The sequence below is a fragment of the Aphelocoma coerulescens genome, chromosome 5 (genome assembly GCF_041296385.1).
Source record: "Aphelocoma coerulescens isolate FSJ_1873_10779 chromosome 5, UR_Acoe_1.0, whole genome shotgun sequence".
NCBI classification, from domain to species: domain Eukaryota; kingdom Metazoa; phylum Chordata; class Aves; order Passeriformes; family Corvidae; genus Aphelocoma; species Aphelocoma coerulescens.
Genome location: NC_091019.1, coordinates 27,582,618 through 27,598,798, shown reverse-complemented (window position 1 = coordinate 27,598,798; position 16,181 = coordinate 27,582,618). Strand labels below are relative to the sequence as shown.

The window sequence follows — 16,181 nt, the reverse complement described above, 5'->3', positions numbered from 1 at the left end:
TTGTTCTCAGAGTAAAATCTGGTGTTGATGGATAGATTTTAGCCTTACCCTTTAAGAGACAAGAGTTTATGCCAGCACATGATTTGTCAGTCAGCTACTCAAATAACTTGTCAATCAGTTGGTTCAATTTGGCCAAATTTGACGGAGCACTAGAAATCTCTAAGATTAGTTTAGTCCAGTTCTGTAAGAATTGATGACAGAGCGAAATGCCAAAACCTCAGTTAGTGTCCCCACTGAGGAAAAGTCAGGGAAAGCTCCTTCTTTATCTATTTTGTTTGGCAACAGCTGAATGATGAGGCAGGATTAAGTGAAGCTCTGGATTAGCTGCTAAATGTACTTACCCTGGCCAGGGACCTGAGGACACGTCAGTTAGGACTCCCCAGGGGAGTAGGGAAAGGAACTGGGAAATCTCTGGGAATATTGCAGTGAGGCTGCTCTCAGCAGAGGAGGCAGCTGGATACGCTGGGAAGGGGGTGATATGGGGGTGTCGTGGTTTTGCACCTCCCTTCCTGGCAGAGGCTTGTGGGGAGCAGAAAAGGCCTTTGCTCTGTGTGTGCACTGCTCTCAGCAACAACTAAAATACCCCTAAATTATTGATACTCTTTCCGGCACCAATTCGAAACATCACCCCATAGTGGCTTCCATGGAGGAAATGAACTCTGCCCAGTGACAACCAGCACAAGGGGACATAAGACACAAATCTCTAAAATGCTAAACTTTATTCCCCTGCTTATGGGACAGCTTGTCAAATTTGTGCAATTTTTCTTCAACTTGGGCATCAAAGAAGGAAAAATATCTGGTTTTTAGTTGTTTTTTTTTTAATAACTGCATAACTCAGAAATAGCAGATGTACAAATCTTGAATTTTGTGTGTGGCTAGACATCAGTGAAAAAGTCTTCCTAGCAATTTTGGAGATAAGAAATGTGAAAGCAAAAAATAGTCTTGTGATTATGCTGAAATAATTAAAGTATGCAATTCAAGAAAGTTACTCCAGGCATGGGCTTGCAATTGTGTACTAATCAGATATATCTTTGTGAAAAAAGCAACTTTTCATGTAACCCAGTAACCACAGGGCAAAAAGACATGTACCTTTAAGCTTACATAGATTTTGCTCTAATAATTTTTTCTCCCCTGCTGGTACTGCTCAAACAAAAGAATATAAGTGATGTGTGCGTGTATGTCTCCCTTGTGGAAAAAATGTTTTGCATATCTCCAGCATCTTTTATATGAGAATTCCAAAGCTCTTCACTAATAACAGGATTACATTTCCATAAATTTCAATCCTGGACAGTAGAGAAATTTCAATGTCTTGAAATTTTAACTGAGGACTTGATTAAGTGATATATCTGTTACTACTGAGGATATGTTTCTCAGAGCCAGAGTCTGTAATTTACAATTTCTTTTGCTATGTCTCTCAGAAAACCATTTCCTTACACACACTAATTTGTGCAGTACTGATATTGTAGTCTTGCATCTGAAAAAAGGCATGTGGTGTTTTACAAATGGCCAGATATTTGCCTGTACAGCTCTAGAAAATGCCAAGAGGAGGTAACTGGTTAGGTCAGTCTTTGCATATATTTTAGCAGCTTTGTGCGTGCCTTAGTGAGGCACCCTCGATAATCCTCATCATGCTCTGTTTTTTATACCTTCAGCTCATGCAAAGTAATGCCCAAGCTCTTTGTACACATACTCAGATTCTGCATAGAGCCAACTGGGATCTTCTGTTTATGTGCAAACTCTAGTTTTTGCAGTCAGCCTTTCAGAAATTAACACACACACATTTTTTTGCCAAAGAAGTTGCCCGGTGACATCATATACCTGAGTTCCAGAAGAGTAGTTAGTTGGATTCTTATGCTTTTGTCTAATTCTCTCTAAGGTGCATCCTGTGTTCAGTAAGGAAGAATGGGCTTGATTTACTTACCCCACTTTTTCCTCTTCCCCAAAAGGTGGGATTAAGGAAGAAATTCTGACTGTAAAAAAATTGTGACTGAAAAAAGAGTGATTCCCTCCCCCTCCTCGAATGTTTGAGAGGGTTTAAAAAATCATCAGCCATACTTCTGTAATTCTGCTGCAGCAGTGAAGCAATGAGAACTTGCATTAGGGAAACTAATTTAGGTAAGTGATGGTAAATAACCATGACAAAATTGAAGCTTATACATACCTGAAAAGGAATCACAATATTGATTGTCTCACCCACTTTCTTCACCAAAGTCTGTCTGAGGTGGCGTGGCAGCCAGAATTTGGGACGCTCTGCAGTTAAGCATTAGTACAATAAATACAAAGCTTTTGACAATATGCAACATTTCATATAGCACAAATAATGCAAAAGACCAGAGAGAAGAGACTTGGATAATTGTAAGCACAAGAAAATTGTGCGAACGCTGTTCATGTTTTTAGGGAATATCTCGGTGTCTAAGTAATTTCAAATGTATTTGTCTATAAATTTAGTATCAAGTCTCAGTTATATATTTACAGCTGAGCATGTTTCAATGACAGCTGGATTTGTGAAAATGTGTCACATCTGAAATGCCAAATTTGGCTAACTTCTGTTGGATGTGAATCTTCTATGTGGACTTTGTTTCTTTGGAGAAATGGTTTATTTCAGTAGAAAGGATGGGACAAAGGGTGTATTGGATTAAAAGAGTGGTTATAGATTATGATTATCTATTGCTATATTGATACTGCAGCACCTTGTAAATTGGAGATATTTATGGACATACTCATAAAGCAGAGCAACTGATGGATTCCTTTATCTTTCCACAGTCATTCAGTTACAGCCCTTTCTTTGAGGTGGATGTAGTGGAATCTCATTGTAGCACCTTAACTTTTCACTAACAAAAAAGAGACCTTACTGCATGTTTTTTTCATCTACACTGAAAAGCTTTCTACATTCTCCTTTTGATCCTTATTCTTTTCCCTGTCATTTAAATAAGGAATTTCTTAACATACAATTACAGTATCTGTCTTCATGACCATTTGGTATTGAGATGCATTAAAACTTTGTTTTATTTACATTGGCTCAGTGACACTCTGGAAGACACTTCATGTGAGCCAAGGTTGAGGAATCCACTATTAGCAGCTCTTGGAGTCTTTTGGACTCCAGTCAAATGAATTTTAATCTACTGCTGTTGGGTGATACACAGGGTGGTAACTAATAATCTACAACAATTAAGTAAGTAGATCTCTTGCTGTAGCCAACACAGTCATTTTGCAAAAATGTAGCAGCTTTTCAAGCAGAGAGGTAAATATAAAAAAAATGTTTCTCAGATGCTGACAGTGTCATTGCAAGAGGTGAAATGTCCATGTTTTTGGAAGTAAGAAATAGAATTTTATTTTAAGATCTTTGCTTTACAAATATAAGACCTGGATGTTGTAGAGATGTCCTCAGAGTCAGAAGATACTGGGCACTTAATCAAAGTGGAAGAGCTGTTTGGGTGTTATTCTCAGATAAAGGCAGAATTTTGGTGAGAGGACATAAATGAGTAAGGTTTGGTCAGTAGAGATACTCACGCAGGATCTCTTGGACAGTAACAGGCTCTTTTATTGTTGCTGCTCCACTCTCTCCAGCCAAGTTTACAGCCTTGATACGGAAATAAAGTTTGTCCCCCGTGACCAGATCTTTAATCAGTGCAGATGTGCGCTCAGTTAGGCCAGGAAGAGCAGGAATCCATTCTGTAGCTGCAAGTACAGTATTTGCATATTGCAATGATACATTATTTTTCCAAAGCGATGCCTTGTTTGCAGTTGAAAGAAAATTTGTGTTAGGGTAAAATGAACTCAAGTTACAATGTCCTGCTTACAAGGGAATAAAACAAGTTGGAAGAAGAACTCTGGATGGAGGAGATGTGTACACATGGAGTTAAGGAATCTCTACACTTTGTTATTCAAGATAGCTAAGGATAAGGGAATAATCTTTGGGCAGTTCCTTTGGCATTTTTTTTAATAGAGCTTAGAGTTGAGGGACTTCTTGACATTTATTTTTGGTACATGGGAGAGGGGAGAATTTTTGGAAGTAACTTTAACAGGAAAGGGAAGCCTTAATTTAATTTTTTTTCTTGGAGTACATATACCTTCTGTGGCTGTCCAAACAGATTGGTGAGAGCCACATATGCTGAAAACAGTAATAGAGCACATAACTGTTGAAATTTATTATTTACTTCTCAATTGACACAGTAGAACAGAATTCTTAGTGCTTCCTTATTCTTAGGCACCCAAATATGACTGATAAAATCATTCTGCAATGACATAGAGAATCTGGTAATGCTACAGTGATGTCTCATTAAAGACTATAAGTTATTTCTGGCTAAATTATGCCCTGGAAACCCCCTAGTTTAGATTATCTGGCAATTGAGCCTAATGTTAGGGAAAATGTCAATATTAAAGTGACTATAAATTTGTTTGACTTTTATGACATGAGTATTATGTTGTAGCATCACAGAACATTGAATTTTGTAGATATGGTGCTGTTACACTCTTTATTACCAGCACAAGTATTAAACAAGGTAAGGTAATGGTTACTTTAAAGTATGACTGATGTTGTCACAATCATGTTATTATATCTGTTTCAAGGGATGTGCAATTCATGAATGATACAGAAGTATAGTAGTGACTATAGCACGGCAATGATATTTTTGTGTTACTTACGTGTATTAAAGTTTATGATGATTGTGAAGACGATATTATGGATGTGACTTCCATGGTTTACACTCACATTGTAGTGAGTATGGTGATGGTTGGCCAGGATGTTAGACACAGATTAGAGTTAAAATTTGATCATGCTGGATATGGTTATGTTATTGGTGGTGTATAGAGGTGAAGTTATTGCAATTGTAGCATTTTTAAAATATTGGGTTGCTGCTGCCTAGTACTCATGCTTACTTACATCCATCTTTGCAGTATTCCAAAATGTAACCATCTAATCCCCCGGCTCCAATCCGCTCAGGGGGCCTCCACTTCAAGGAAACAGTGCTGTCAGAAACATCTTCCACTGTAAAGTGGGTTGGTTCACTTGGAGGAGCTGTAAGGAAATATGGAGAAGTAGATTCTGAGAAAGAGCAATACAACTATGAGAATTCAAAGGCTATACAAGGAGTGATTAACAGGTGATTTGTGTACCACTGTCTATTTTAATGAAATAAATCTACCTGAAGCTCAGTTGTAAAGTGTAACACCTTTACATTTAATAAAAGCACAGCCTAAGACTCCTATAGTAGGAAGGGGAACAAGTGGTTAAGACAGTAGTTTCTATTCACAGATGTTCCCATATAAGAGAAGCCACTGAAAAGAGAAGACTTGCAGAAGGGAGTCAAATTGTCATCATAAGTCTGCAGAAAATTTTAGAAATGAAAATACATACCTTTTGTATTCTGTACTTACACCCTCATTGTAACTGGACAAAATTCACATGGTCAGAGGACCAAATTCACAGTGGCTAAATTTCACTTCACTCACACAGTGGAGAAAATGACCAAAAGTTATGACTACCTGTTTACAGAAACACTGCTTCTGATTTGTGCATTTGTAACAGAGACATACTTGAGAAAAACATTTTGGACTGAAAATTTTTAATTTGATGTAGATACAGCTTTTTCATATTTCTTCAGAACAGGTGTGTCAAGGCTCTTTATAAGCCCAGAGTTCAGGAAGACCACTAGCTAAAGTCAGTCTTCTGCAGCATGACTATTATCTACTAATCAAAAAATAATCAAGAAAAGCCCTTACTAGAGGATCCAAAATACAAGTAATTGTTACTGTGAAATAATCGATACCAAAAAGCAAACAGAAAACAACTTTTTCAAAATAACAGATTTTACAAAGTTAGTTAAATACAGGTTCACAAATTGTGGAACTGATTAAAGTCAATCTTAGTTCCCAAAGTTATTTAAAAAAACAAACACAAAAATATCACCTAATTTCATTTCTGTAACTGCCAAAAATTTTTGTATTCTCATGTTAGCAAGGACAGCACACAGGAGGCAAATGCAATTGGGAGCATACACAACCACACAGTACACGATCAAAACCCCAAACCTCTTCTCTGAAGAAGTAAGTGTGAACTTTATCAGTAATCAAGTAAAACTCTGCCTATCCCATGAAAACTTTGGACCTTTTGTTTCAGTAGCTCCACTTGATGGCTCTTGTTTGATCTCTTTTGTTGCAGACCAACCGTTGTGTGTATGAAATCCAGAATTAAGAGACCCTTCTTGCAGTTCAGCCTTTCCTTCTGACTCCTTCACAGCATCATCTGCTTTTACATTATCTCCTTCAGCAAGCTGTCCCCCTTCGCTGTTATTTGTAGAGTTAGAAACTCTAGTCATTTTAATCTCCAGCTATTTGTATTTTTGTGGGTCTTCTCCCTAAAAATCTTAGCAGACAGGCTTCCTGAGGACTCCTTTAGTTTGCTCCTTGCTCAGGGACTACAGGAGACACTGCACTGCTGTGCTGGGAAGGATTATTTATAGAAAATCATTCCTCAAATATTTTCTTAATCATCTATCCTTTTAGCTGTGGAGAGGGCCGGGATTAAGGGAGTACTGGACGGGATACTGTGATATTTGCACCCATAAGGGAATGGGAGAAGCTGAGAGGGACAGGGAAATCTCTGTCAATTAGTTCTCCTTTCCAGATCCAACTTGACTCTCACACTTCTAATTATAACTAAAAATTCATCAGCAATTTTGTGAAACTGAAACCTCTGTGCTCTTCAGGAAGAGGAATGAGAGATAGAGAAGTGGAGCATTACAAAGGAAAAGGTTGATTAAATATAGAATATAGAGATGGTTGACAGCCTCTTTCCTAGCACGGCCTTTTTAGCTGTAAGAGAGGTTGCAGAGAAGGGGTCAAAATTATTTTGTCTTGGTTTTATCCTAGAAATACCATGGAGTCTCAAAACTCACCAATTGGCATGAAGGGTTGTGAGGCAGGGCTTGGTCGGGACATGCCAATAGAATTCACAGCATAAATCCGCATCTCATAAACTACTCCTTCAATCATTCGCTTGGCTTCATAGGTTAGCTCTTTTAAAAGGTCAAAGTTCAGTCTCATCCATCGATAGCTCTTCTTCTTCTTTCTCTCTAAAATATAGCCTGGAAAGAACAGCTGTTATGATGTAAAAGAACTGGAAATTGTTCTCTCACATGCAGGAAAAAAGAAAATCTTTTTAAGTGAAAGAGAAGTTTCCTTGAAATGTATGAGATGAGGTACAGAGTTAAAAAATTAATTTCTTTCTTCTGTTCTCCTGTAATTCACTAACCTTGACTAACAACATCAATCCCCACAAAAAATTAATTGGAAGAACAGTTTGACAATTCCTTTTTTAAAAAATTAATGTTTTATCAAATAACTGATGCTAGATCTCTGTGTTCTTTGCAAAGTAGTGGAAATGCAGAATGCTTCCCAGACAATGCAGATCTCAGCTTGCTTCATCCCCACAGTGAGTGAGATATGGCCACTCACCATTTTTCCTGCTCTGATTTCCTTGGGAAGGAAAGCCAGCCTGCATGGTAACAGAGAACAAAGAGAGCCGGGTGCACTGCAGAGCGAATCTCTAGTACAGCTTAAGGTGTCACCTGTATGCCTGCAATCCATGTCTTAGCACTTCTCCGTCGCACCCTCAACATCCATAGCCTTTCCAACGCTACCATGCTGTTTTCCAGAGTGACTAAGTGAGGCTGGATTATCAGTATAAAGGATAAACTTCTCATTTCCCAAAACTGGGAATGGAATCTGTGATTCCTCATGCTTAATATGGAGGATGGTTGTATATCACATTGGAAATGTACATGACCGATATTTTCCAGCTGACCTGCTACAAGGGGCTACTGAACTGTTCCTTTCCATTTAGCTATATTAAATTTCTGCCACTTCTCTGTGTTGCAGATAGCGTGACTGGGTGCGATCCACGTAGGCTTCTTTTGAACAAACTTTGCTATGAAAGCTACTCATCTTTTAACCACAGCATGAATAATCAGAAAATGCACTGAATAGTCATGTACACGTGCCATGTATTTGAGTGTATTGTATAGGTGTGTTTCTACCCAGTGACTACAAAGGTCTGTACAGATGTCTGTAGCAGTGGTCAGCTACAATAGTGTAAAGTCCATAGCAAGGACCATGCAGGGGAGTGATTCAGTCCCTGCTGCTCACCAAGGTCGTGGCTATCAAACTTGCAGAAGTCCCTTTGGTACACCTGGGAACTATGATTCACACTTAAGGTGTGTCAAGGGATGAAGAGTATGACAGGCACATTTGATTTGCTGGCATGCAAACACCATGTAGGCACAGACACCATGCATCAGCAGCCTTTCCTGTCAATGCCAAAATGCAAGAAGAGCATGGGAGTCTACAGAATGTTCTGGGAAAAGAGTAGTGAAAGTGTCTTTAAGCTGTAAGTAAGGTTGTAACATCACTTTAAATGCATAGAGATGTAATCCCAGCATGTTTGTTTTCAGTAGCTTTCAGAGTTAAATGCTGTAAGCAAAAAACCTATGGTTCCTTTGGTCTGTTCCTGTTTTTTCCTCTCTTCAGCAGGGTCTATGAGGCTGAGAGAAGTTTCATCAACTCAGTTTCTGGGGTTTTTTTTGCCATTATAGATCAGCAGTGTTAAGCACATAAGTGTCGAAATAAAGATATTTGCAATTTAAAAAAACAGGCAAAAAGGAGGTAAAATGACAATACTGATCGTACTGGTGACATTTGGTAAAGCAGATTATTTCCCCAAATGCACTGAATGTGTGAGAGTTAAAGATACTGTTTTAGTAATATAAAAAGTACACAAAACCCCAGGAAAGGTGAAGGGAAGATGGGGTGTGAATTTCTTTTTTTATATCTGTTGGATATAACTAATAAAGAGTGTATCTGACTGCCTACAATGCCATCTGTAACAATATGAAGACAGATAAGAATGCATATGCCTTTTTCCCCCTGCCTTTTTAACTTGCTTTTAAAGCTCTGTTTGAATGGGTAGTGCTGCATCTCGGTTTTTCCTCTCCCCCTGCTGCAGGTGTTTTATTGGAGCTCTACCAGTAGTGCAGCCATGTGCTGAGGAACCTCCTCAGGTGGTGAAAAGGGATTTTAGTGGGACATTAAAAAATCCTTTTTTTGACAGTGGAAGCCAAGCAAAGAACTTTTCAAAATATGTGCCCTAAAATCTCTACAAAACAAAATCATGGGCTTTGTATAGTCAATGAGGTGGGGGTTGCCTGTGCTAATGACACAGCTACTGGTAAATATCTTTGCACATAGTAAGTATTTTAAACTGCTGACTTCTTGCTTGCTTCCTGTCAGAATAGATGAAACCACAAAGCACTGGCCCAGCAGTACCTTATTTATTCCTGCACAGGTGAATTCTTTGACTTAAATGAGATAGATCTTGTGGAAATTAATGAAGTCCAAACATCCAAAAGCAAATACAAACTCTTTCTTCCAGATGCTATTCAGGGGATTAAAAGAATTTTAGACATTTCTAGCCCTGGCATCCCCATGGGAGTCCATATAGCTTACAATGTATTTTTTTTTCCAAAGAAACTCAAGCTCCAGAGATCTTTGTTAAACAAATTGCTAGATATGGACTCCAGAGGATTTTTCCCCCCTAAAATTAGTCAAGACCCTGCATTATTTTCTTTTTCTTCTGAGGATCAAAGAGAGTTCTATCTAAAACTCACCATGCACTGTGCAGAACTTAAAATGGTGTCAGTGATAATCTTGATTGTGCTGGCTCATTTCCTGCATCACGTGGTAACTGCACTCTAATTTTTAGTACAGATTTTAAGGTCGCTACAATGATTGAAACTGTTTATATGAAGTAGTATTATGAAAATTTTCCTCTATAAAACTTGTATTACATGAGTGCCTGAGATTGCAGATGTCTGGAGTTGATGACTGAGGTGGCCACAGATCTGTTTTGATATTCCTAGGTAAGTACATAGTCCTGTTTACTGACCTAAAGTTTCAGTCTTGAATGAGAATACTTAGCTTTAGCTATTTTTCATATCACCTTTTCGTGCTTCGGTAACTTGTTTGCTGAAATACTTCTCTGACTCAAATCGCACAGGCAGGGGGCACTCTCTCCTCAAAATTGGAGAGACAGAACCTACACCAGTTTGAAGGTTCGACGCATCAGAACAGCTCCTATCTGAGGGTCAGCCTTCCTTATGTCTAAATAAAGAGAACACTTCTGTGCCATTTCAAAGGAGCAGCAAAAAATATATGCAAAGCTGCAGGGGACTTCATGTTTTAGAACTCCTTACCAAGTACTGGTTGCCCACCGTCATATTTAGGGGGTTGCCACTGCACAGTACAGTAATCTTCTCCAATGTTGCTGATTGTGGGAGCTTCTGGAGGGTCAGGAACATCTGAAGAAAGTGAGAGAATGAAAGAGAGTTGTTACGGTTTCAATTTCTTTATGCAAGTAAATTAAATATTTTTAACGCTTTTTTTCTCTATGGTATTGATCTAGTGGTGTCCCCCAGGATCAGTGTTGGGCCCAGTCCTGTTTAATATCTTTATTGATGATCTGGATGAGGGTATTGAGTCTATCATTAGCAAATTCATGGATGACACCAAGTTGAGTCAGAGTGTCGATTTGCTGGAGGGCAGGAGGGTTCTGCAGAGGGACCAGGACAGGCTGGATCATGGGCCAAGGCCCATGGCATAAGGTTCAACAAGATCAAGTGCTGGGTGCTGCATTTCGGCCACAATAAGCCCCTACAGCAATACAGGCTGCGGGAAGAGTGGCTGGAAAATGGTTCAGTGGAAAAGGACCTGGGGGTGCTGGTAAACAGCATCTGACCATGATCCAGTATGTGTGTCCAGGTGGCCAAGGAGGCCAATGGCATCCTGGCCTGTATCAGCACTAGTGTGGCCAGCAGGACCAGGGCAGTGATTGCCCCCCTGTACTCGGCACTGTGAGGCCAAACCTCGAACCCTGTGCCCGGTTTTGGGCCCTTCACGACAGGGAGGACACCGAGGTGCTGGAGCACATCCAGAGAAGGGCATGGAGGCTGGTGAAGGGTCTGGAGCACAAGTCTCAGGAGGAGCAGCTGAGGGAGCTGGGGGTGTTTAGCCTGGAGAAAAAGAGGCTCCGGGTTGACCTTATTGCTCTCTACAACTCCCTGAAACTCTACAACTACCTGAGGGTATAGCCAGGTGGGTTTTGGCATCTTCTCCCAGGCAGGCAGCAACAGGACGAGAGGACACAGGCTTAAGCTGCGCCAGGGGAGGTTTAGGTTAGACATTAGGAAGAAACTCTTCACAGAAAGGGTGATTAGATTTTGGAATGGGCCACCCAGGGAGTCACCATCCCTGGAGGTGTTTATGTCAAGACTGATGTGGCAGTCAGTGCCTGGTCTAGCTGACATGGTGGTGTTTGGCCATAGGTCGGACTTGATGATAGCAGAAATATTTTCTAAACAAATTTATTCTGTGATTCTGGGATACAGCTTTGTCAGACAGCAACAATAGGTACAACCAGAATGCATTAACTTAATCTAAAGGGAAGCCTGCTCTTTGATGCTTCTTTGTTAGGTTCGTTTCCTTTAAATACCATTGAGTATTCAGCTCCCTGTTTCTTCCCAGACATAATACAATTTTTGCAGAAATGTAAGGTAATGAGGTAATTCTATTCTGTAAGATGAGGCTTGCTCCAGGGTTTCCTATTTTCTCTGGAATAAACTTTATAAAATACAATGACTGCATGTCTCACATATTATGTCACGTTGGAGATATTCATAGTAAATATCCCAATTTAGTGCTTATAAAAGATGGAAGGAAACTTTGTGTTTACCAAGCAATTCTAAATTTTAATATTGTAGGTAAAAGTAATTTTCTTTTATCATTTCTAATTTGCTTATAACTTGTCCTTTTGTTATGTGTGCCAGGAAATTAAATATTATGAAAAATTTATCAAATTTACTGCCTCAGAATCATATTCCTCCCAGGTCTTTTGTGACTCATTGAAGAGTCTGTCAATCTGTTTATCTTTGGTCAGATACATTATGTTTCTTTATTCCATTAACCGTTTACTGCTTATAGAATGAAGTAATCTCTGCTTAAAAACATAACCCACAACAAAATGAATAGAAACTTTTCTGATCTCAGACAAGCATGAAGCATATACTTCAGAATGGAATGTCATCCATAAAATGATAGGATCACCTGAAACAGGAAATACATGGATTACTGCTGGCAGTTGTTCCCTTAACTTTTCACATAGAAGGCAACTACCTCTGAAAAAACACTCCTGCCAGATTTATGATTGATAATGTTCCTCTCTTTAGGATCCTTTCCCATTTTTCTAAACCTAAAGTCAGAACTTGAATCAGTTTTAGAGAAGGGTGAGTTTCTGCAAACTCAAGATTCTTTCATGCTTTGGTTGTTTCTTTCCTTCACTTACCAATAACTTTGACTGTGATATCAGCCTTATCTTCTCCAACTGGATTCTTAAGTATAACTCTGTACACTCCCTCATCCTCCTTTTCTGCCCCTTCAATGATGAAGACACAATGGTCCTCATGCATCTCCACACGGACTCTGCCTTCAGATTCAAACAGGAGCTGTGGGCAGTGAAAGTGACAGATAAAATCATTGCAAGTTGTGCCAGAGACAGCCTGATGAGTCTGTGTGTAAGCTGGTGAAAAACTAGAAATCATTAAATATTATAATAATTCTTGAAAAGCTATAACATTTTTCAAATTCTATTTGTATGTAGAAGAGAGACAACACAGACTGGCTGGCTCACAAAAATAGCACTTGGGAAAACTGGTTCTGAAAGTCTGCAGGTTGTTGAGATTCACCACTAGTTACACAAACCCAGTTATGTTTCAAAGAAGTTACTAAGTACCTCCAGAAATTCCTCTTTGGGATAGCTGCTAGCATATCACTGTAGAGAGTTTCATGGATAACAGTTGGTTATTGTATAAATTAAAGTAAGTGTCTTGTCAATGTTAATGGCATCAGTGTGATTTCTGCCACTCAATAATGTCATAAGGGGAAACTTTCCACTTTTTGCTAAAATATAAACAAAATGTCCACAATTTAGTTGTACATATGTAATACACTCCTTTCTTCCTTACATATCTTTAGATTTAGAACAGAAACCATTAGAAAGAATACATATCCAAACAGTGACTAGTACAGCACAATCCTAATCCTGAGAATGGTTTATTGCTGTATAAGTAAAATATTCTTTATCAAGAGAAAAGTTATTTATGGGAAAAATGGAAGTTGCTGCAAAGTGAGTCCTATTTCACTGCTTTATAGTCCATCTACTCTCTTGACCCATTGTCATCTTTCCATGTGTCCTGTAAGACTTTGTCCTAGTTATTATTGAAGCTTACAGGTTACTGAGGGAAAAAAATTGGAAGTAAATTTAAAAGAGTTTTCAAATAACTGCTTTGATTCCTTGTAACCCAGCCACCATGTGATGGTGATTAGAAAGATTTTTCTCAATCAGCTTCTTACTCTAAAATTGCTCACCAAGTCTCTTGTGCCCAGCAGGTGTCTGGTAATTACTGCTGTGAGGCAGGAGAGTGGGCCTGATGTGCTATTTGAGTCACCATTTTTAATATCTACTGACTTAAATTTTATTTCTTTTGAATATGACCTTTTATCTGGAAAACGCTAAGCACTTTTGTGTGATTGCATAAATAATAAGGAACATACCTTATTATCAGTATTTAAATCACTGCTGTTTTCTGAGGGAGTCATGGAATCATCGTTGTTTCGAAGTAGGTCGTTTCTCTAGATAAGCAAAGAAACCACAGAAAGTCAGCTAAGGCTGAGCAGAGCAGTAAGGCTGTTTCTGCAAGATAGAGAGGAGTTTTTTAGGGGGATTGAATATGGAGGTGTGAGAAAAGTGAAGTGAGGCAGCAAGGCCTGGGAAGGAAATCTACCAAAACCAAAGTAAAACGCAGAAAATGAAAAAGATGTATCAGAATGCAGTGAATCAAGGATAAGTCAGCAAAAGCAAACTTGCAGCTTAACAAAGGAAGAAACACAACATTCCTGCAGTATTGTTGTAACTGGTTGTGAACCTGTCTGTGTCCTCTGGTACTAGTTACTCAGTATGCCTAAGTACAAAAATAAGGATTACTTCTCTCTGTAACAATGGGAAAGTAAATTGATGTGAATATTTTAACACTCAGAAATACAGTCAGGTCTGTAACACTCATTGAACTGCACCTTTTGAGGCTGTGCTACTCTTTTTTTAGAATTTCATTAGTAAGTATGTATTACACATCCTTCAATCAAGACTGGCTGCTTTTCCTCATATGTTGAGACCTCACACCTCAGAAGTAACACTGTATAGAGGACTCTAGGGTCATTTTATCAGAGAAACTTCTCTATAGAAGAATCAGTTTCTTGTTTTTTTCTTATTTGTTTCCATACTAATTCCACATTGTAGATAAAATGTCCTGAGGGCTATTAAATATGCTAACCTGAACAAGAATGAGGCATAATCATGAAGAATAGGAGATTGGGGGAATTAGCATAATTGGCAATATCATTTTTTCTATATCTATACATATGGAAATGTAATGATGCTGTAGAATGTTATGCAAAATATTTCTGTTTTGTGCTAGTTATAGCTCAAGAGCCCACAGATGGTGAGGGGTGGGGATATTTTGAGATATCCAGAAAGGAAGCTCACTTAACATTTTAAGTCTAACTTCTAAATTCTTTCTCTGATGTTTTGTAATTGCTTTGGTAAGGTAAATAGCAAGTGTCCTCTGTTTTTATTATACCAAATTCAGTTTTATGCCACTAGTCTGCTAGGATGACGTTTTCCTCACAGATTGTAGAATCCTTGATAAAGATTAAAAAAAAGAAGCTGCCACCCCCAGAACATGTTCCTTCTATCAGGTGAAGGTGGTGGGGATGACTCATAATTTATTTATTTTTCCCTGAGGTAGGAAGAGAATAAATGTGTATGGTATCCTTCTATCTGCATGTACATATATTTACTCATATATACTCAGCCCCTTCTTTTGGACTAAAAAAACAGGGAACAGTTCAAAAAAAGGAACAGTTCAGGATGAATCACAAAACCAGGTAAGTCCCAAGCAGCTGCAGTGCAGGTATTTAATTTTTGTTCCTGAGGTTTAAAAACATAAAATTGAAAGGAAGATGAAAATACTTGCATATAACTATAAACCAAAGCAAAATTTGAGAAGGAAAAATAAATTTGCTGTTGTGACTTGCCTCAGACACTGTGTCAGGTTGCACATTACCTTGTTTACTTTTTGCCAGATGACAGTGGGTGTTGGATCTCCTGACACAGGAACATCCAATCTCAGTTTGTTCCCAGCCACCACGACAATAGTGTCAGGGGATTGGCCCAGGCAGTCAAGGTGTATTTTAGGGGGTTCTATAGTAAAGGTAGAGAAAATAAGTTTTAAATATAGTTTGAGTAATCTGAATGGAAAAAGAAAAGAATATCCATGCATTAAATTAAAAATGAAAAATTATACTGCTTACTTTGCTATTGAAAACATTCTTACTTGCATATAAATGATGACTGCTGTTCTTACCTTCTCTTGGTACAAAATCTATCTTGACCTCTGGAGGGGAAAAAATAGAGGAGACAGGGAAGGAGAAATAGATCAGAAAACAGAATTTACATAGCATCTGCACCCACAAAGTAATTTAAAAACTGATTGAAACTTGATAAGGCATATTAATCAGCATATTTATACAATAAATTAAAAAACAGGCTCTGTAAAACAATGTGATAATGGTAATGCAAAATAACAGGGAAAAGCAATGTGCCTATATTGAGGTATCAGAAAAGAGATCTTTCTCTTTCCTGGTATAACCATGATTAATATCACCATTTTATCCCTCTGGAATTCCCATTACACATTCTAAGATAGCTTACCCAAAAACTGAAGCTTGGCAGAAAGGTTGTAAGCAAATCCTTGGGGAATGAAGGAATAATCAGCCTCGTCCTCTGGTGTTACATCCTCAATAGTTAGTTTATGGATTCTGGAAACATGAACAAATATATTCCACTCCCTTCCTTACATCTCCAGGAGAAACAGGGCTATCTCAAGAGACAAGGTGCAGGCTATAGGACATTGACAGAAATTATTATTTCTTCTTCCCTTGCCATGACACAAGTGAACAACCACCAGGGCTGTAGACTGCTCTGCTTTCAGTATTAAAGCCAATCCATCTCAGCACAT

At 38.6% G+C, this 16,181-nt stretch overlaps 1 protein-coding gene and 1 long non-coding RNA gene across 2 annotated transcripts in view; one reads left to right on the top strand and one right to left on the bottom strand.

Moving 5' to 3' along the window:
* The window catches only part of LOC138111445 (uncharacterized), a 62,749-nt gene that overhangs the window by 2,775 nt on the left and 43,793 nt on the right, over nucleotides 1–16,181 (top strand). The gene's annotated exons all lie outside the window — the stretch shown is intronic.
* Nucleotides 1–16,181, bottom strand: part of MYBPC3 (myosin binding protein C3) — a 62,299-nt gene that overhangs the window by 14,770 nt on the left and 31,348 nt on the right. The window contains exons 18-27 of the mRNA XM_069017245.1: nucleotides 15,875–15,981; nucleotides 15,528–15,557; nucleotides 15,228–15,364; nucleotides 13,660–13,737; nucleotides 12,392–12,551; nucleotides 10,248–10,352; nucleotides 6,897–7,085; nucleotides 4,883–5,017; nucleotides 3,511–3,678; nucleotides 2,162–2,250 (exon numbers count right to left, since the gene is read on the bottom strand). Coding sequence (XP_068873346.1) covers nucleotides 2,162–2,250; nucleotides 3,511–3,678; nucleotides 4,883–5,017; nucleotides 6,897–7,085; nucleotides 10,248–10,352; nucleotides 12,392–12,551; nucleotides 13,660–13,737; nucleotides 15,228–15,364; nucleotides 15,528–15,557; nucleotides 15,875–15,981 — 1,198 coding nt within the window. The remainder of the gene's footprint in view (nucleotides 1–2,161; nucleotides 2,251–3,510; nucleotides 3,679–4,882; nucleotides 5,018–6,896; nucleotides 7,086–10,247; nucleotides 10,353–12,391; nucleotides 12,552–13,659; nucleotides 13,738–15,227; nucleotides 15,365–15,527; nucleotides 15,558–15,874; nucleotides 15,982–16,181) is intronic.